This window comes from Eubalaena glacialis, chromosome X (genome assembly GCF_028564815.1).
Source record: "Eubalaena glacialis isolate mEubGla1 chromosome X, mEubGla1.1.hap2.+ XY, whole genome shotgun sequence".
Taxonomy (NCBI): domain Eukaryota; kingdom Metazoa; phylum Chordata; class Mammalia; order Artiodactyla; family Balaenidae; genus Eubalaena; species Eubalaena glacialis.
This window is the reverse complement of record NC_083736.1, coordinates 105,477,852-105,500,453: the sequence shown is the minus strand read 5'-3', so window position 1 is coordinate 105,500,453 and position 22,602 is coordinate 105,477,852. Positions and strand designations below refer to the sequence as shown.

The 22,602-nt window shown below is 34.5% G+C and overlaps 1 protein-coding gene across 1 annotated transcript in view; it reads right to left on the bottom strand.

Annotated features, from left to right (window-relative positions):
* The window catches only part of HTR2C (5-hydroxytryptamine receptor 2C), a 116,183-nt gene extending 115,445 nt beyond the window's left edge, over positions 1–738 (bottom strand). Inside the window, exon 1 of the mRNA XM_061178689.1 lies at positions 704–738. Within this exon, the coding sequence (XP_061034672.1) occupies positions 704–738 (35 nt within the window). The remainder of the gene's footprint in view (positions 1–703) is intronic.
* Between the last annotated feature and the right edge of the window lie 21,864 nt (positions 739–22,602).

The window sequence follows — 22,602 nt, the reverse complement described above, 5'->3', positions numbered from 1 at the left end:
GCAAGGCGATTCAAGGCTTCTCAGTTGTACTGATCAGATTTTACAGAGCCCTGGATCTTGGTTTCCATGCCCCCATTCCTCAAAGAGTAGGTTTAGAAGAAAGCAACCCAACCTTTTACTAAGTTAAAAAGAAGATATACCTGGATTAGATCATGTTTTGAATTGCTCAGTGCTTGAATTCAATGCTTTCCTTATCACTTTTATGTTATGTTCTATTGACTTTAACTACTGGTTCATTGTTTCAAGGCTACATCCTGTCCAGCCACATCCTCCAACCCCTATTCCCTGACTTCTCGCTCATTCTTTTGCAACCTTAACTATTTTTCATAAAACCAGAGACTTGTAAAGACATTTATTCTCTTGGCTGTTTAGTTCATGCAGGAAGGAAAAGGAAAGAACCTTTCTCATTTCTACATTTTAACCATACAGAAAGCAACCACAAGTATCAGAATTATTTTTGAATGATATTACTTGTTTGAACATATGAGTGGTTGTGTTTAATTGGAGTTCAAGTTATTGGTTTTTTTCCCATTTATTGTTTTTGAATAGAAAACACCAGTAATATTAGTCTATTGGAATGCAAGTCATTTATACAGATTGAGGCAAATATAGCTGAATAATCATATAAAAACCTTTTAAACATTTTTGAGCAAACTACTATGAAAAGTTATTTTAAAAAAATAATAGGTAGTAACATCCTTACAGGAACGAGTGCACTGCCTTCCTCAGGTTCACCATAATTGCTTCAGTCTTAAGCAACCAAAGTTTAAAATTGAGAAGAGGAAATTTAACAGACTGGATTCACTATGCCATCCTTTCTGGGGAGAGAAAAAAGAAAAAGAGAGTTAGTTAAAAGTTTAAATAACTTTAATAACCTTCGATTAAATAAAAGTAAATATATTTATTAAGTGATAAGAAATAATCAATACTAAATTCAGCAAACAAGCAAGCATATTATATCATATAAGTGATAAAAAATGGCAAAGAGAATAGATTTTTCATTTATTTACCAATATACAACCATCATAATTTTTCTAAAATTTCTTGTATACACTTTCTTTATATGGGGCTTCTACTAAATCTCCCCCTGCTGGAGTACAAAGCAGTGTTTTGAAAAAGAAATTAAGAATATATGCTTCTTAATTTGCAAACTATTGGGGGAAAGTTTGTGATCTAATAATTAAGTAGCATGTATAAAGTAAAAAGGTTTCATCTTATAGAACAATGAAAAACTAAAACAAGTTTTAAGCATTTTTATAAAGTGAACATATTTTGTACAACATTTCTAACTTTTGTTTTCCAGTGAAGCAATCTGCTTTTTCATAGATAGCTTTCTTTATACTTTTGCATTAACCAACAATATTATCCAGAGGGTAGCCACAGGTTTATACCAAAATAAATCAGTTGATTAAGTTTACCTAATTAAATATAGCAACAACCCTATGAACCAACTAGTTAGTATCCAACAGATAATATGCTGCAGTCAGGGCACATGGGATAATGTTGAAAATTACAAACAAAAGGTCAGTTGCACTCGATGATTGAAAAAAAAATTTAGTTTCATTTATTGATTAAGAACTGACAGTGCATCTTCAAAGGAATTAGGAAGGAAACATGAACACTCTACAAACATCAAAGAATTTCAGAGTGAGTACCTTTGATTTCTGTAGGCTATTTTTGAAGGAGTTATTGGTTGCAATGCAAAACCCCACCAAATATTTACATAAGAGATTATTGACCACTTAGCCCTCACTATATTCAGTGTGCTAAAATGTTGGCCAAGAGTAGACTGGATGCAAATTTGCTGAGGATCTCTGCTGTGCTCCTTGTGGAAAAAATATCTTTACACGGAGTAAAACGTGTCACTATGAATTTTTACATTGATATTGAAGAAATACCCAGCGTGAATTCTAATGATTAACATAGAGACCCCTTGGTTTTTCTGCATAGCAATTCTTAACTGGGAATAGAGTAGGTAAACCTCTCTGTTTTTCATGTTGCCTTCTCTATATCTTCTTTTTTTGGATTTTGATTATACTCTCTTCTCATACCAAACATGTAACTGTATTCTTTTTCGGGATCACGAGCTATTATAAGAGTCAAGATTGTGATGTTAAGTTTGCATGTAGTGGGCTGTCAATGAGAAAAATTTAGTTGTGTGTGTGTGCGGGTGGGGAGAGAAAGGGAGAAAGGGAGAAAGAGAGTTGAATAGCTTGAGAACATGGAATATTGAAAGGTCATCGCTTTTGTTTAATTTGTAAATATTTTCAAGGAATATGATAAAAATTTGTCAGTAATCCTTTTTAGTGTTTTCTAGTTCCTTTTAGAAATTTGGAAATAAAATTTTACTAAAAAAAATTGCACCTCCCTATGTTTCCCATCTTATTCAACAACACTCTTATTCTAGTCAGTCAAGCTACAAATTTAATTTATTCTCACTTCTTATCCCTCAACTCTCACTTGTGAGTTCTCTTAGTGCTACCTACACAAAAATTTATCCCCAAATCACCCCCTTAACTACAGTATGAGAAATGTTCTGTGAGTAATTCTACAAAAAGGAGAGGGGATGCAAAATCTCTTAAAGCCTTGGATAAGAAATTAATAAGAGAAACAAACAAAAAACAACTCTAATTGAACACTGATCTGCATACCTCTCAGATTCCACCAATCTTTCATAATGGAATTCTCATGATTGTGTGAACACACACACAAAAATACGTGTGAGTTCAAGTATTCATTTTGGGAGGACTTGTGTTTTATAAAATAAATTAAAAAATCACATGGGCTAACTGACAGAGTAATTGATTAATTTTTAATGAGAATTTATGATTCTTATAGAAACTATGTTTGGTCATGTAGCAACATAATAAGAATATATATACACATTTATATGTGTGTACGTATATATATATGCATTTGTGTGTGTGTATATATATAAATATATATATAAAATTTTGTGTAGAGAAAAGCATTGATTAACCTGAAATTGTCTCAAGCATGAAGAGAAAATTACAGATTAAGTCACAGAAATAAGTTCAGGATCAGTAAATACACATTCAGACCAATCTCTCATTTCTTTCTGCAACATAAATCACAAATCTTTTCATGCTCTCTCTAAAGCTCTGTAAGATCTTCAGGCATCACTAACAGTAACTACGTTTGCTAAGGCAAAAAAGGGGACAAATATTAGTTTTCATATAGTTCTTAATAATACACAAGATATTGCAGAATAACTTCAGTTAATGTGGAATTTCAACTAAGCAAAACTCATACCCTGAGCATTATATTTAATTGATGCCTATGAAATCTATGCCCATATGTCAACGTATGTCATCTGTCTTATAGCATACATCATCAAAAATAGTGTGAACACTTGAAAATAATTGGCCCTAAATAGGGTCTCCACTCTATATTCAGAACTAAATTTCAAACTATCAGAATCAGTATCACTCATAGAAATACTTAAAAGCCATTATTAATAATCATCTTGGAAGTGAAATTTTTTTTTAAAAAGCAAAAAAACATTGTGGGGAAGAAAGGCTGGCATGAATTAAAAAGAACAAAAACTATTTTGACTCTTCCAACATGGTTGCAGGCTAGACTTGGGAATTTGTTAGTTTCATAGCTGATTGGTATGATTCCCATTTAGCTCTAAATTTAAGAATGACTATGATGGGACCTGGCTAAGATTTCTTCAGCACACAGCTTTGATTTTGACTTCTTCTTAGTGACCTTATAAGGGTTTTGCATGGGCATGAGTTTAGTCATGCTACGCCTCTTGCCTTCATTGGGCAATAATGTGATGATTAACTTGGAAGACCAGTACCATGCTCTCTCTAAGAGATACCTAGTTTTCTATGCCAATTTGCCATCCAAGTGGTGGGAGATATATGACCATCCTTGTGGTCCATAGAATACTTAATAAATTCATTTGTGAAAACTACAAAGATGAGGAAGGGAAATCAGTTTTGCACATTATCTCAGTTTTACACATATTAAATTTAGCTGATAAAAGAACATCTACATTGCTCTCTTTTCGAAGTAATAACAAGAACAACAACAACAAGGGGAAAAAACCCCCATGATTTTGGACTCCAGTAAAGTCATAATTGAGGATTAGGTTTAAGAGTCAACTGTTAAACCAGTAGAGAGTAGACATTAGAGAAAAAAAATAAAGGGAGAGGGCAGCAAATAAAATGGAAAGAATAGGCAAAAGGGAAAATGTCAAGGGAATGTATTTTGAGAAGGAACAGAGTGCATACGGTGTGATTTGTCTTAAAGGAGATTGATTGCCGGTGAGCTTAGCACCATTTCAATAAAGTAGTGTAGAAAGGATCTAGAATGTAGTTGGATGAAGGGAAGAGAAGAGGACTAGCCAGATGAGAGAACGTGGTTGGTGAGGACATGGAAAATGTTCAAAGGGTTTTGTCCAATGCAGCAGAGGCAGATGTGTACTAAATGTGTACTAAAGACAACTTTTTGAGAGGAAGAACCATCTAAGTGTACTTTCCAGGTAACTCCCACATTCCTTAGTGAAGTGCTGGGTACAACGTAATTGGCTGATTGAAGGAAAGGGAAAGGGAGAGAATTGAAGTGATTTAAGGTGTGACATCAAAATATCCTAAGAATAAAGGGAGAGCTGTGGTTTTGTCCAAATTGTGTTTGGAGAGGATTAAAGTCTACAACTTTATTGAAAACCCTGGACATTTCCTTGCACCTTCTAAGCTAACCATTTATAGTTCATTTTTGCCATTACCTTTTCCACCTTTGACACTGAAGAAAGATTGTTCATGTTTCAATCACATTTTCTGTCCTCAAACTGTTTCTTATTCTTTCTTTCCCAGACAAGGTCAAACATAATATTGATGAGGCGAAAAAGAAAATGCCAGTGTTTCTACTTGATGTTTTAAGAAAATTTGGGGGGTATACAGTAACCCATAAAAAGACGTAGTTTACATTAGATTTCTGGAAATTCCATGAGCTCATCATGGTGATGCAGCAGATTGGTTTCTCTCATACCGAAGAGCCTACATCTGACACTAAATGTTGTTAAAAATTATTGAATAGACAGTTAACTGAGATCATTCTTGTCTGATTTTTTATAATAAAGCATTTAAGAATTGAATGATAATATACGAAGAGGTTTAATTTTTGTCAGTTTTCTCTGTTCAGAAATTATGGACTCATAATCTTAAAATATAAATCTTCCTTCTGGTTACTATAGCCTCTGAGCTTTCAGCAGATGGCTAGATCAAAAGTGAATTAGTCACAAATGTTTAAATTAGTCCCGGGAAGACTATATTAATGTGGCACAGATTTACAACATTTTGAGGGGAAATCTTTTAATTCAAAAATTGTCCTTAGGACTAATGAAGGTTGTAGGAATTTTTCTTTCAACTTCGAATGTACTGTAGAGATTTTCTAATAAAATATACAGTTGTCATACGAAAAATTCACCTTTGCTGACTACAGTCAAATCAGATAATAACTATTTATGGTTTTAATAAAAATTGCTAAGTTATCCAGTTATAATCAATGTGATTAAAAACTCTTCTACAATAAAGAAAAAAACCCCCTGCTCTTCCATCAGTCAATCCAGGATTTTCAAGCATGTTAGGCTCACTTAGAAATTTATTCTAGGAAGTTAAATAAATTCAAAACTTCTATATTCAAGTAGGGTCTTAATTTCTTCTACAATTATGAATTCACAGAACTGCTAGGGCTGAAAAAATTATGAGTGATCACATAATCCAGTCCTCTGCCTTCAGACAGGCCTATATTTAATCTACTTTAAGAAATTTGATAATTGATGTTCTTTAGAACAACCTTTGGGAAAGGGAATTTCATGACCTTCGAATGTTTAGCAATCTTCTTTGCCAGAAGATGTTACTTTATATTAGGCAAAAAGCCTCAAGCTAACAGTCTTCAGTGGGAATGATTAGTTCCTTACTAAATTGAGTATCTGTATCACAGGATAATATGATACTAGCAACTTGCTTACTGCATCTTTCTTTGGTTTGCCTGAGAATGCAGCCCTTCAGACACGGAAATGGACATTTCCTCATAAAGTGCCATCAAGAAATCTAACTTTTCTGAATATGCAATTGTATATGTTGGGTGATTTTATAATCTCTTCTCCAAACTGAGATACTTTTGTAAGTGAAGGTTGGGGGCCGGGAGCATTAACTGGATGAGACTCTGGGTCTCTCTTGGGCATTTCATTAGATCTGGTAATAAGGTGATTATTCTATTTGAATGCAGATCTAGTGTCATTACTGTCGTTTCCTTCCCCCACCCCCTCAAGATAATGTAAGTGGTTGTTTAAGCAAATTCAACTGTTCCTCTTGCACTTGAAATTAAAATGAAACATGAAATAGTTTCTCCTTATTTGTATTTACTAAATGCTTCTGCTTGCATTTTACATATTTCATGAGAGTGATTACTGTTTAATTTAGTGAGACATTACAAGATAGTTAACTCCTAAAATCTACAGTATATAAAATCCTGTTTTTCACAGCTAGACCTATTCTATTTACCTAAAATAATACTTCAAAAACAAAATAGCCTCCAAATTGATAGAGTTAAAATAGCTATCAAAATCACTCTGTGATAGTAGTGTTGGGTCCCAGGTCAGGCTGCCCCTAAACATGCTTCAATGGCATATTGATTATTTTCAATTAAAATTAAGAAACAGCCAATGCAAGAGGGACACTCTGACCCTCCTTTCTGTCTCCCTGAAAGCAGGAAATAAATATCATATGCACTCCTTGCATTTGGAAGTAGGACATTCTTATTGCCAGAGATAGGGAATTTGGGACCAAGAAGTCTGTATAAACAAACCTTGTTACTTCTTTAATTTACTATCTCAAGCTCAAACTCTGTTTAGATTCCTCACTAGTTAAGCACCCAAAGCCTAAGTTTCTTTGTCCTGTCAACTCCTCACAAATTTATTGCTTCCTTGTCTAAAAATTATAAAAGCTGCCTGCTTTAGCCACTTCTTAGGTCCTATTTCTATGAGTGCTTCATATGCATGAATTAAAATTCGTTTCTTTTTCTCCTGTTAGTCTGTCTTGTGGCAATTTTATTAGTCCAGCCACAAGAACTCAAGAAGGGTAGAAGGGTAAATTTCCCCCTTCCCGACAGTAGTAACAGACATTGAGGGAATCTGGCTTTGTGGGCAGTGTGCTCAGCGATTTGAAGCTGCTTTCTCCACAGGTGGCAGCAGAACTATCCCTGAATTATCTCAACGTAAGTATCCACATAGCAGAGTAAATTGAAGGCTTTTAAACAGGGGAGCTCGCGGAGCAAACCATATGCTAAATCTCTGTGTTGGAGACCAATTCCGACTGATTTGCAGGACTGAAAACTCTGTATAACAGCACTTTCATGAATTCACATATTTATTGATTGCCTATTATATGGTAGGCACTCTGCCAGGTGCTGTAGCAAACAAAGTAGAACAGGTCCCTGCTCTCCAGGAGCTTATATTCTAGTAGGAGATACAGACAATAAACATTTAAACAAATAAGTAGGATAATTTCAGATAATAAGAATTGATATGAGTAAAATGGAGTGGCATAATGGGATAAAGAGTGACTGGGGGAAATACTTTAGATGGACTTGGGTATGTAGCCATAGCTTGAGGTTAGATATTTTTAAAATATTATAATATACTAATAATATGAGCCAGCATTTGCTGGGCCTTCTCAATCACAATAAAAAATCCAGTCCTTTTATACTGGTGAGTTAAGCACAAAAGTGTCATTGGTGGGAGCAGTTCAACATTTTCTGTTAGTTTGATTTTAATTTTGCAAACTAGGGTGGGAAACTCTCCTTCATCTTTTGCTAAGATACTTAAAATTCAGTTGAGCTGCAAACTAAAATGTTTTCCACTTATATTTACATTGTTGTCTCCTCCCCAATAAGCAACTCCCACTTCCCATATCATTAGGTTAAGAGATCACAAACTTTTGGCTATATAGCAGGCCCTTCTGGCTGTAGAGGATTCCAGTCGAGTGGCGAAAAGCGAAAAATTCAATCAGTTGCCCAGATGTATTTATTGCCAAATATCGGGGTATTTGGATACATCTGGACAGCCGAATGAACTCTTAACTTCTCGTCTTTCCAATAGCTCTTCATTTCACAGCTTCAGAATCACCTATGTAAAGGGAAGAGAAACAAACAAAAAGCCACTTTGGAGTGGAAGGATCCATCTTCCATCTAGCGCTGGTTCTGCTGCCCCATCTAAAAAAAGCAACTCCTACTATTGTTTTTTTTTTTTTTTTTTTTTTTATTTATTTTTGGCTGTGTTGGGTCTTCGTTTCTGTGCGAGGGCTTTCTCTAGTTGTGGCAAGCGGGGGCCACTCTTCATCGCGGTGCGCGGGCCTCTCACTGTCGTGGCCTCTCCCGTTGCGGAGCACAGGCTCCAGACGCGCAGGCTCAGTAGTTGTGGCTCACGGGGCTTAGTTGCTCCGCGGCATGTGGGATCTTCCCAGACCAGGGCTCGAACCCGTGTCCCCTGCATTGGCAGGCAGATTCTTAACCACTGCGCCACCAGGGAAGCCCCTTACTATTGTTTTATAAGTTATTATTATACAATGCATATAAATCACTAAAATTGAGCAATACTATTAAATAACAAATTAATAATGTGAAAATAAAATATATCACAAATTCAAAAAATTGAGCCAAAATTGAAATTAATTGTATAACTGATAAGCTATATAATGTATACATCATTCTAGTACTATTCAGTCCCCTAGGTGTTAAATATGTGAGGTATAGCAAAAAGGACACAAGGCTGAGATGTGGGAGACCTCGGTTCTAGTCTTGATTTTATCACTTAGTTGATATGTGATTTAGGATAAGTCACTGGATCAGTTTGGGCCTCAGCTTTTTCAACCATGACATGAAAGGCTTGTGATAAAGGATCTCTATCCCTTCTGACTCCAAAAGGCTGTGATTCCGGTTTTCTTCATAAATGTTGAACATTATTCTATGCTATTTTACAAGTAAGATGCTTCTAAATAGCTAAGTTTGGTTACAATTAGATTCTACTTCTATTTATTGCCAATGAAATGTAGGACATGACATTCATCTGAGAAAGCCTCTTGATTTGAAAGGAACGTGAAAGTGGTTTTTACCTTGATTATTCTCATGATGCAGCCTGCAAATTAATGTGCATGTATTCTGTCCCATCTCTTCTTTCTGCTTCCTTAAATGATTCTTAAATATGTATTTCATTCTCAAGAAATTAGGAGACTACCCAGACGCACACAAATTTTTAAAACAAAATTATTTGTGATTTTCTGATTTTAAAAAGTCTTTATGCCTAGGATACTTTACAGAAAAGTGAAGTATAAGAAGTACTGGCCAGTTTCGTGGTTATCTAAAGTTTCACTTCTGCTTTAGTGGTCTAATGCTCAACTAAAACCTGTTTACTGCTTTGTGTACTCTTCTTCCTTTTTATTTATTTATGGAGAAAAATGGTACTGCAACTCGACAACTTTGAAAATACTGTTTCTTGCACCAATTCTGTGAACTTTATATCAGATGGTGTTAATATTTAGAGAAACAGAGCTGCCTATTTTATAACTCCTCTCGGTGACATTAAAGCTAAAGTATCAGACCACAAATGACATGTGATATATTTTCACTTTTTTCCTAACTAGATGCATGAAGAATTCTGCTAATTGCCCTCCCAGAGTACATCCTGTACAACTCAGTTTACAAAAATACAATCTGTCAAGAAGTTCAAACCAACATACATCCTCAAACCCTTTCGCTCATGATTTCAAAGTGTGTACGTGTGTGTGTGTGTGTGTATTTTGGGGCTGGGGAATGAAAAGAAAGGTGCTATGAATATACAAATTTTATCATCCTCCATAACACCATAATCTCATAAGTTGAAATCATTTCATGATGATTCAAAGCCCCTTTGAGTGGTTGAATATTTTCATTCATGTTTTTCAAGCAGGAGAATTAACTTACCTAATTTTAAAAGTCTGTGAAATATTGATCACTGCACATTTGGCAGAAATAAGCAATTTGTGAAATAACAGGTGCTTCATAACAGCAACACTGGTTTTTACATCTCACTGAAAGATTATTCTATATATAGGCAGTCACGACTGTTCCACCCACTCAGGTACAGTAGAGACACTTTTCTATCACATAGATTCATAGTATAAAATAGACCAACTGTAGGCAACTTTGGTAAAATATCACCATGTTATTCTACAGTTTCATCCAAAGTTAAAGTAAATTTAAGAAGAAAAATATAAAAAGGTATTTCTGAGACAATTGAGAAAATGTGAATATGGACTGGAATAGTAGATGGTACCGATGGATTATTCTTAAAATTGTTAGGTATGGTAATTACATCATGGTTATGTAAGAATATACCCACAATTTTGGAAATGCATGCTGAAGGAAAGCAAAATGATTTAAAATAATTCAACAAAGAGAGTGGGAGAGAAAGAAAAAGGGATAGATGAATCAAGCATTGAAAAACCTTATTAATTATTAAATCTGGGTGATGGGTACATGAAGGATCATTATACTCTTGTCTCTACTACTGTGTATGTTTGAAAGTTTTTCAAAAGAAATTGTAACTACAAATGAGATATGCTTTCAGGTTATATAGCATGAAAAATATTTAGTTTTCTCAAAGATGGCAGAATTCATTGTTTTATGCCCAACCCAGTTTTTATTTGTAGCACCGTAATATGCCACCAGCTCAGTTGTTAAAAAGAAAAACAAAACACAAAACATTATTTTAGACATCTCTAATATGATGAAGACAATGTATTTTCTCTAGAAAAAAATTGATCTTTCTAGATACTGTAAACTTATCTAGGCCTCTTTCTTCTTTGATAGCTTTCTTCCCAGTGGATATTATGACAGTGTATTTTGAGAAAAGTAGTCTCCTTGAGTGAACCACATTTCAAATACCAATTCATTAAAGTCTTTTCATCAGTATACCCGCTCCACTTTAACAACAGCTTACAACAACTTGAACTCTCTCATTTAAGCTATCGAGGGAGACACAGTCATGGTGATTCATTAAATACAGGGCATGGCTCTAATTTGGTAAAGGTCTTAAAAATCTTGCAGGACAACAATGTGATCATTTAGAGGAAGGTGACTGACTGTAAATAAGGTTTTCTGACAGCTTCACATGCAGTATGCATATTACAATATTTAAATTTGCTATGAATTTCTCTAGTAGCTGTAAATTCAAAAGTGGTTCCATCATGCATGACTGGGCGTAATTTTTAACAGTGACTAAATATATTGAAAATTTGCATTGATTAAGTGTATTAATTTCTCATTGGAAACCTCTGTTCACTCAGCAAATTTATAAAGAAAAATGTATTTTGTGCTAATCCTCACTGAGGTACGGTGTGACCCCTTTGCCTCATATGTGATTTTATAGACCTTTGAAATTATGCTGGGAAATAGGTTAATGAGAGTACTTTATTCTTTTTTCTCATTTCAGGGGCTCAGTATTTCATGATATCACAGAAATGGCATTTAAATAATGCTTTACTTTTCCAAACGGCATATGATGCTGACTAAATTATGCATTGGTTTAACAAAAATATATGCATCAACATGGACATTTGTTCTTCTTAAGTAGTAAATCATAGGCGGTGTTGTTACTTCTATTGTTATATTCAAAAACTGTCACAGGAGTCCTATTTTCTTATTTTACAAATAACAATTTCTAGGTTAAAGTTCTAGGGGCCTATTTTTTTCAAAATGCAGGTACAGTGCTAATAAAACAAAATCCACAAACATTTAATGACCACCTACTGTGTGCCAGGCACTATGACAATTAGTTTCACCTAATTTGAAGTTCCACAACTCATTTTACAGAAAAAGAAATTGCTAGATTCAAAGAGGTTAAGCAGTTTTTCCTAGTGAATAACAAGTCAAGATTCTAAAAGAACATTTTAGGGATTAAAAAACCAACACATTTAGAAAGACAATATAAGCAGAGAGCTTAAGTGCTCATCAGGGCATTGTTCAGTTATTCAACACATTTATTTAATGCCTAGTATGTGCTCGACAATATTCTAGACACTTGGAATACAACAATAAATAAAGCAAAGACCCCTGCCCATGTAGAGATTACATTCTTGTTCTTTCCACTGATTATCAATTATTTCTTAATGGAGAATATATGATAAAATAAATTGGTATAATTTCTAAATGTTTTCAAGATTTTACTCATCTCTTCTACAAATAAAAGAATAAAAGTTCTGCAAGCTACTTTTGCCAAATTACCTCAATCCTTAAGGTTACTGAATAACATATTTGTGATTTTATATTCACTGCTGTTCTCTATTGAAACAATTTTTCCCCACCATCTGCTGGTATTGGAGTTCTGAAATACAATCAGTTGTCACCGCATTACTTGTTATTGAAAGAAAGATTCCTTGAGTTTTACAATCTTATTTTAAATTACTAAAATATTTTGGTCCAAATTAAATCCATCTGTATAGAAAAGCAACTTAAAAAAATAAAAGCCAAAGAGAGAAGAGTTGGCAATATAGTGCCTCCATAGCCGATCATATTACATCACATATATATATAGGTTTGAAAAATTCTACAGATTCCACAGAGCACCTGCTACTCAGAGAAAGCCAGAAATTATCTAAATGGTCATTGCAATTAACTTGCCAAAAACTGAGAATTTACATTCATAAAACAAGTACTCAGCTCTTGCCAATATTTGTGGAAATTTATTCATCAGCTTCCCACGTACCTTTTGGCTTGATATTTTGCATCTGGCAGTAGAGAAAATCTCAGTACAGGACTTTATAAAGTTCATGCCACTGAATCTGTCATTGTGGTATACCCTGGGAAATGTTAGTATCTAAGTCACCATCTGTCACCCTAAGATATGTAGAGAGAATAAATGATCTTCCTGATGGAGTAATCCCTGCAGAAATTTCTCAACATGAAAAGAATATGAGGGACTTCCCTGGTGGCGCAGTGGTTAAGAATCTGCCTGACAATGCAGGGGACACGGGTTAGATCCTTGGACTGGGAAGATCCCACATGCCGCGGAGCAACTAAGCCCGTGCGCCACAACTACTGAGCCCACGTGCCACAACTACTGAAGGCCGCGTGCCTAGAGCCCATGCTCCGCAACAAGAGAATCCACCGCAATGAGAAGCACGCGCACAATGAAAAGTAGCCCTCGCTCCCAGCAACTAGAGAAAGCCCGCGCGCAGCAACAGACCCAAAGCAGCCAAAAATAAGTAAATAAAATATAAATAAATTTATAAAAAAAGAATATGAAAAGGGGATGCATAATAATTGTTTCCATTTACTAATTTATTATTATATGCCAAATGCTGTGAGAAATACTTCGTATAGTTTTTCTCACTTAATCTTGGTCATGACAACAATGCAATACCAAATTAAAAAATAAATTGAGATGTTAAAATATCACATGTAGATAGTAAGTGGTAGAGCTGGATTCAATTTCAAAATTGTTCATTCCAATGTCTATACTCTTTCACTTTGTACCACCAACCCTTACAGTGGTTCTTTGATTCCTATAAGAAACTATAACATTCTCCAAGTTGAACATCATACCTGTCAATTTCTATGTCTAATAAGTACACTCTCAGGAAAGGTATTGAAGGGAACACTCAAAGACCATCCAATTTCCTGTTTTGACAGTTGAAGCAACTGATCCAGAAGAGATAAATGACTTAGCCAATGTCCTTATGTTAATTTTTGTTGGTGCCAAGATTAGAAGCAAGTCTATTCTCTTTCCAGTCCTTTGATGCTGAGCCTTACCAAGAGCAAAGGGCCTCTAAAAGTCACAGATGTTTAAAGTCTCACTAGTTTATGCATAACGTTTAGTACCAATGTCTCATATCCTCCCTTTAAATAAAAGAAGTGAAGGAAATGTCATAGACTACACAACTAAATGCAGTAGAAAGCTACTTTGGAATGCATTCCTGAACACCTCACTCTTTAAATATTCAGAAAAAGGAAGTCAGGCAGAAAGGCAGAAAGAAAAAAGGAAGAAAGGAAGGAGAGGAAGAAAAAGAGAAGGGAGAAAGGGAAGGAGGGAGGGAGGAAGAGAGAGAGGAAGGGAACAGAAGGAAGAAGGGGAAAGAAAATTGTTTTCAAATCTATATTAATTCCTGGATGTCTGGAAGCCCCACATGGTTGTATTATGCATACTGTTCCAGGGACTAACTCTGGCAGGAATAGCTGGCAGGGCTATTCTCAAACATAAGTTGTTTATGCAAAACTTTGTTAAATCTCACAGTTGCTTTCTTGATCATTTAATTTACTGACAACAATAGCAAGGGGACAAAGTGATTTTTAGATACAAGTAACACTTCCATGACTAGAGTAAAAATGTAAAGAAAGCGATTTTGTTCTGTTGGAAAACACACTAGTTTATGTATTCAAACAAGTAGTATGGAGATAATCCCACCAACCAACAGTCCTAGATTATTAGTTTAATACAGTTTGTGAATTTAGCATAACTGACACAATTATAGGCAAAATAAAACTCCACTAGGAAGGTTTTAAATAGCAAGAAAGATAGCTTTTAGCTCTGGTGCACTAGGATTAACCCAAGTGATTCACGTGATGACACTGCCTTTCATCTTGATAAAACTAATTGCACTAGTAGTTTTGAAAGCAGAGACTCCTTTCAAGCAATAAAGTGTTCTATTATAGTTTAAGAGTTGCCAAATAATACCTTCTCCCTCTGGGTCACATAGTTAAGTACGCATAGAAAGTCTTTTGTCCATTTCACGTGAAGCTGAATAATACTAAAATTTTTGAGTCAGGTAACCAACTTTTGGAGGACATTATGTCTCTAAACCTTTAAGATAAGGTGCGTAAAATACTGGGATAAGCTGACTTTAACTGTTATTAAAGGAAGACAGAAGTATGCTGCATTTGAATGAGCATTGAGTTTTGCGGTCCAAAGATAGAAAGTTGAGTACAACTTTTACTTCTGAACTTTATAACTTTGGGCAACTCATTTAATCCTTCTGTGCCTTTTTAAATCTAGTGTGTAGCCAAAAAGCTGATAAATGTGAAATTGCTCCGTAAAAAGCTAAATGATTGGCAGATATTAAAATAAAGAGGTATGTTGATTTAGTGAGTAAGTGCATTTTCTGAAATTAGTCAATAGAATCATCTAATTATTTTAAAATCATGGTCAGAGTAACATGATTAGGTACCAAACTATTTTAGTTAACATTGATTGATTTCCTAATATGCAACTCTAATACAATATATTCGTAATGAAACAACTCAGAATAAGCATTTATTTCATCTAGAGTTTTTTCTTTGTCTTCAAAGTTTGGGAGGCAAGCCAGTTAGAAATGGTTATAATACATTTATGTATAAGTAGTCTTACTTTCAAAAAAAGGGCAAAGTTGACAGAAAGACTGAATTGACTGTATTCAAGCCTGACTAGAACTGAAATCAACAGGGTTTCCATGATACTCAAATGAGGAGATACACAAACACTCTGAGAATTTACACGGGTAGGGAAAGAAAGTCACTCACATAAGCCATGAACTGAAATATGGGAATAAATGGACTGTCAAAAGGAGAAATTATTTCTGATAGTGAAAAAAAATCACTCTTTAGTAGCAGGTTCAGCATAAATACGCTCTCCAGTCAGCTTCATCTTCTTTATAATCCTCTGGGTTATAGTACCATCCTGAGCTGAAATCGTTAGCTTTTGGCAGTCCATTCAAGGGAAAGTGGTAACTGAACAATCATGATGGTTTACTATAAAAGCACATGCTTTCAAACTGATGGGCCTTTTCTACAGGTTTTTAAAGTGATGTTTAGATCTTTAGGTTTATAGTCTCATTGAAACAATGCACTATTAGTACATCTTTATAAAATATGATAGATATATGTTTTTAATCTAAATGTCTGTAATAATATTTTGAGTAAAAATTCCTTTAAGAAGTTTCTATCGCTTCATCATTTTTTAAGCATGCATATAGTAAGCACTCAAAAATAGTCTTGAGCTTTTTGAGTTGAAGTTTTAAGGATAACGAGTTCTTGGAGATTTTTTTCTGAGTTAAGTTAGGGTGGCTGGCTGGTGTTCATTGACAGTTTGTATTTTCTCTCTCTATACAACAGCAGTTGAAATCTTTTTTGTTTGGTTTGGTTGTTTTTAATAAATTCTAGAAAAAAACAGCCTGGACAAATCTTAAAATCTTATTTTTTTAAAGCACTGATCGATTACATTTCAATTTATTACCATATAATAATTTTTAAAATAAATTATACGTGATCATTTGGTTACTACTTTTCTTTTGACTGGATTACCAAAAACTATAGATTTCAGCATAAGATGGTACTATAATCCAGTCTGTTTTAAAGAGGATTAAGCCAACTGGAGAGTGTATTTATGCAAACCGATTTTAACAGATCACAATTCTTTTTTGCTCTTAAATCTTGAAATGAGCATAAAAGAGTCAAATAACTGGGTTATTTTTACTTTCAAGTTCAAAAAAATCAGGGCAAGCAGGTGTAGAAAAAATGAGCATGTCCAATCTATTTGAAGTCTTTATATGGATTCAAAGCTCATCAGCAAAACATTCTTGAGGCCTCTATTTCAGCAGGGCATTTGTTATTCTAATAAAACAACAATAATAAATTGAAGAGCCAGTGAATTAGGGAAGGTGTATTATGTCCATCAAACTTTAAAATATGACAGAATGCACTTTTTTATTGACAAAGGCAGGTACAATCACATGCCTTTACATCTATTCATAATGATTTAGAGTAGCATGTCAGTCCTATTTACACTCAGCATAATTCATATTCCACTTCAAGGAATAATTCAGTGCTTCATTATATTACTTATGTTATTATAAAAGAAAAAAGAATTATGGATGAGTACAAAATCACCTGCCAGGATAAACTGCTAGAGTGAAATGAAGAGAAACATTTATTATGCTTATATTATATATACTTTCAAATCTGTAGACTCATGCTTTCCTTGCCAAGAAATTCATATTGAATCATAAGAAATGCAATAGACCAATATCTGTGGCAGTAACCTTTGATGTTAATGAGGGTACTGGCAGTCATATAAAATCAGACGGATCACAGAAAATACAGTTTCAAGAAAGGACACATTGGCTAGCAGTTTGATATTTCTTCTCTTCCTCCATGAAAATTATATGCATGAAAGGATTTTTTAAAAAATCAACATTTTAATTAAAAAGTTGCACAGGCAGACTTTGAAACTATACCTTAAAGTAGTTGCCTTCTTTTTGCAATGACAGTAAAGGTGATTCACTTTAGCCTTGGTACTCCCTGAGAAAAAGCAAGGTCTCTAACAAAAAAGCACTTCATGAGGAAAAAAGAAAAGAATCCACGCTCATATCCATCATTAATTTATTGCATAAGCCTTAATTGAGGGCCTTTTATGTGTCAGGCAGTATGCTAGGTGCTGGTGACATGGTGACAGGCAAAATAGACATCCTTTTTTTGTATGGAGAAGAAAGTCTATTGCGTATAACAGACTTTGTATGAAAAATCACACCAATTCCATATCATTGGAGGTTGTGATTGGTGCTAAGAAAGGAAAGGATAGGGTGCTAGGAGCCAGTTTAATTTATATTGGTTGGTCAAATATGCCTTTTTAAAGAAGTAACAATTAACTGCGATCTGAAGGATTCATGCTATGCCAGTTTTTCATTTGGTTACAAGGTTATTGGAAAAAAATTGTATGTCAGTCTCAAGTTTAGCAGATCCAAATCCATTTATAGTGCTGGGGTTGTAAGATGAGTATATTAAAAAGCCATAACTTAAAATAAAAGAAAAAGCTATTATAAATATTTCTCAAAGAAAACTGGAGGACATTAAATTATACCATCTTTGGGCTTGCTTTATTGTTGAACAATCTCAAGATTCCATAGAATGTCTGAGGTAGAATTCTAATACTTAATAAATAGACTCCCTTCTGTGGGCACCTTTTATTTTGGGCAGTACACATCTGCCATCTAGTGACTACCACAATAACTACTAAAAAAGTCATTTATATTGGTAGGCCGTATGGTGGTTTTTACACAGAATAAAATGCTCCTACCTAAATACAACAATCTACATATTGAATTCCTAATCCTCTTTCTTTACATGAAAAGTAATTCCATGTGCACATGGCAAAGATACTAGTATAAAAGGAGAATAGGATAAGTTACTATTAAAAATAAAAGAGCTCACTTCAAATGTTATCTCATCCCAATTTTCATAGATCAATTTTGCAGATCACCAAAATTACAAATGGGTTTCCAAAAAAGGAAACAAAAGTGACTCTTTTTCCCAATTTGGCTAAAAAAGTTTTGCCCTAAATTTAGTAGGTTAAAGCATCTTTTCTTTTTATGAAATAGAAAATAACATCATTTATCGCACACGGTAAGAATACTCTTTTGTGAAACTGTGTATGTGTGTGTTCCGAGTTGCACACTACAATGTATTTCAATACTGTGGATATCAATCAAAAATTTTTGAAAGGTACTAGAAGGCTTTCCGTGATAATGGGTTAGCATGGTAGGCAAATCTTCTAGAATGACCTCAGTGACACTCATCCTTGCATAATCCCCTCCTTTTAAGTGTGACTGGAACATGTAAATATGAGATATCACTTCCATGAGTTTGTTGCTTTATACGGCAAGAGATATTATCCAGGTGGACATAATCTCATCCTATTAGTGCTTTAGAAGTTGATAATTTTCTCTAGTTTGTAAGTGAAGAGAATTGAAGCATGAAAAGGATTCTATATGCAGTTGCTGGCTTTGAAGATAGAGAGGGCCATGTGAAAAGGAATGTGGGTTTCTTCGAGGAGTAGAGAGTGGCTTCCAGCTGGCAGCCAGCAAGAAAATAGGGACTACAGTCATATAGCCCTAAGGAACTGGATTCCGCCAACAATCTGAATGAGGCTGGAAGCAGATTCTTCTCCAGAGCTTCCAGATAAGAGCTCAACCCAGCAGACACATGGACTTCAGCCTTTTGAGAACTTAAGCAGAGAATCCAGGGGAGGTCCCTGGACTTCTGCCCTACAAAGCTGTGCACTAATAAATGGGTATGGTTTTAAACCACTAGGTTTTTGGTAATTTGTTACACAGCAATAGAAAACATACAATTAGTCAATACAGTTAATATAAGAGGCATGGGGAAACTGCTCAGTTATTATAGGGGCAGAGACATGAGCAAATAGAATCAATGTGTGAGGAGTAGGAATGATTGTGATATATCAGGAAAGGTAGAAGAGTGAGGGTGATGGCATGGGCAAAAAGTAGAGTCTCAGAAAAATGACTAGAAGAGAATAGAGGCAAGGAACAGAAGAATCACAAGATGTAGCAGGCGAAGTCTTGTTCTCCTTGTTAGGTAAATGGGTTTAAAACCTTTACATTTTAATTTATTTAACTCATTTTTTTCTGGCATTCTCCTTGATAGAAATGGGTAAATCAGGCTCAAAATGGGAAAAAATTAGAAGTTGTACATTGTCACAATCCATCTTAATAGAGAAGCTTTATTGGATTTGAACAAGCATGAATAAGAATTGAATTAAATTTACGCCAAAAAAAGCAGAAGGCACTTTATTTGGATTGATGTGGACTAAGAAATCAAGTGATCAAGTCAGTACATTGTTAGATTAGTGGCACAAAAGGAAATGGAAACATTGAAAAGCTTTGCTTGCTTAATATACAGAATCAGGTAAAAGACTGATGGCTGCAAAGCAAGTAAATGGGAAATTGATCGCATATTGCACAGAGTGATATTCCTCTGAGACTTTGGATAACAAATATAACCTACTTCACGAAAGATTCCCAGAATTTAAAACTCAGAGCTGTCAGATCATGAAAAGAAAAATTCTGAATAGGCTGTAATTGTTATTGAAACACTGAGGCAATTAAAATCTTAAATGTGAGGAAAGGCAAAGAGATGATGGCTTCCCAGGAGAATGCCATAAAACTTTAAATATCTCCTGTGCTCTAAACTGCTCAGAGAACTAGGAGGATTATTAAGTTTTTAATTCCTTTCCCCGCAGTGAAACCTCATAGAAAGCCATTAATAAGCAACTACTATGAACAAGACATTATTTTCTTCTCCTTAGGGTTTATATAATAAGAGGGCAAATGCTAAGCCCACAGAGAATTCATGCTCTAAGAAAACAGAAGAACGATGAACAAGAAGAGTAATCAACACTGTATAGTTTTATCAGTAATCATCAAATCCTTTTCCTCTTGTGTCACAAATCTTTAACAGAGTCCAAAGCAATGAAAATAAAACCACTCTCAACTTGAAATTAAGATAAATGAAAAAAAAAAACCTGTTATGAATGTACTTTCATTCAGTTTTGCACCTGTAACTGCTATTACAGTCCATCTTTATGGATTCTTGGCATTGTATCAGAGTTTCTAAACTTATTTTCCACCCCCAAATGGTATAGGTAAATGCTACACTTAATTTCATGATTTTCAGTAGCATATGTAAGACTTCTTTTTTCTTCTGCAAATACTTACTGGTTTCTCAGTAAATTAGAAACATCATCTTAGTAGGAGCTATTGATTAGATACAGATTTTATTTCCAAGTACGGGTGAAAAGAAGAAGGGTAAAGCAGATATAGGTATACCCTAGAAGTCACTATTATTGCAAGTGATGATGGGTGACCTGACTGTTGTAGTTAACAAGAGGTGCCAGTGAATCATATTTTATCTCGGCTTTTAGAAAACGGATGTATTTCAGTTTTTTTCTAGTGAGCTTAGGGTGTGGTCTTACTTGAAGTCAGGGAGAAGGACTAATGCTTATATAATCTTGTTCAACACTGTATGAAGTATGCTCCATTATATGCCTTTGAAGAATTGACTTGAAAGCATGCTACTTGAACAAAATTGTTTCGTTAGTGACATTCGTTTGTTTCCTAGTGTGAATATATGATTCCTGATGTTAATGAAAAGAGGAAAGTTTGCTAAATCAACTCTTAAGATATAATTAAATGACACTAAGCTTCACTGCACCTCATCATTATTATTATTGTGGTGCATTTATCTGGCACTTCGTATTTGCAATGTGCAAGACAAATGCACTCATATTAACTCTCCTACTGAGCTTCGGGAGTCAGGGTGAACACATAACTCTATTGTTCAATTAACCAAGTTGAAAAGTTTACAAAACCTCGGAGGAATTATTTGTTCACTGTAGCTACTATTTGCATAGCACTGGTGGTTCCCGGCTAGTGTTTACTATTGACTGGGAAAAAAACTTAATTTTTATAATTCTGCTATTAAAAATTCATAGCTCTTCAAAATTTTTCAGTGAATAAAGATCATGGTGCTAGGAATTATATAATACAATATTTTAAAATGACTTCCTTGTGTTTGTTACAATGAACTTGTGGCGGTAAAGGGAGAGAAACATGATGAGGTTGAAGATAATTGATTTTGAGATAGAGCAGTAGGAAAGTGAGCTGATAATTCAGGAAACATAGATATTCAGCATTAGGAAAGTTAAAGAGCTTTCCTTCTCTGTTGTCTCTTGTCCCCACTCACACACAAACAAACATATTTTAAAACTCCCAATCCTAATCTCACCTAAGGAATCTGAGTCTATAGTATCAAAAACAAAACAAAACCCAGAACTAGGCCTGTGTTCCCATCATACAATTATTGGCATATTTTCTTTTTCGTGGTTCACTTTAGGAGTTTCTAACGCAACTAAAAGATAGTTTCTTTTTAAAATTTCCCCATCAAATAATCGTTTTCATTGTTAAAAACATATGAAATTTCTAAGGGCATTAATAAATCAAATAATAGCTTTGTATGACAAACTTCCCTTAGGGGATGATATTGCAGACAGGAAACTCTTATTTTTAAAAGGCCAAAAGATACAATCTTCTAGATAACAAGCCTAAAGAGAGGCAAGGTATCAATAATCCTTGCCTTTTAACTTTAAAGCTTTAGTGGGAAGCTGTGAAATTAACTGAAAATATTAAAATAAGAAATACTTCAAGCTTTTCTATCCCTCTGCAACCCCTCATTCTCAGGATCCAGCAGTAATTTCTAAATTATTGGTTAGAAATACAGAGGATGTTGTGCTACTAGTGAGGTTTGAAAGAGAGTCTGTAAAGCAAAGGAGAACAAAAACATTTCTTTGAACACAGTATAATCCTAGCAGTCCTAAAAAGCATAAACATAACAGATATTACAGAATATGTTTGAGAAAAATCAAATTAATAGATAGTTCTAGCTAGAATAAGTATTCCTTGTTTTAGTGTGCTAGGGATAATTAAAAGAAACCCTCCCAGCAGCCATGAGGTCTCAGGTAAAGGAATATTTTGTCTCTGCACTGAGTTTATGCAATATTTAATCAATCATTAAAAAATGCTTAAATTATGTTGCCTTATTAGTTTAAAATTTTTATTTTGCCTTCCTGGTGCTCTAAGTGTTATCTGGGAAGGCACCATAATCTTTTCAGTGCTTAGAGTCTTTAAAATCTTACTTTGGCTTGACCTGGATGTAACTGGAGTTGTGGAGGACACTGATGTCTACTGTTGGTACCAGGAATTTGGAGATTCT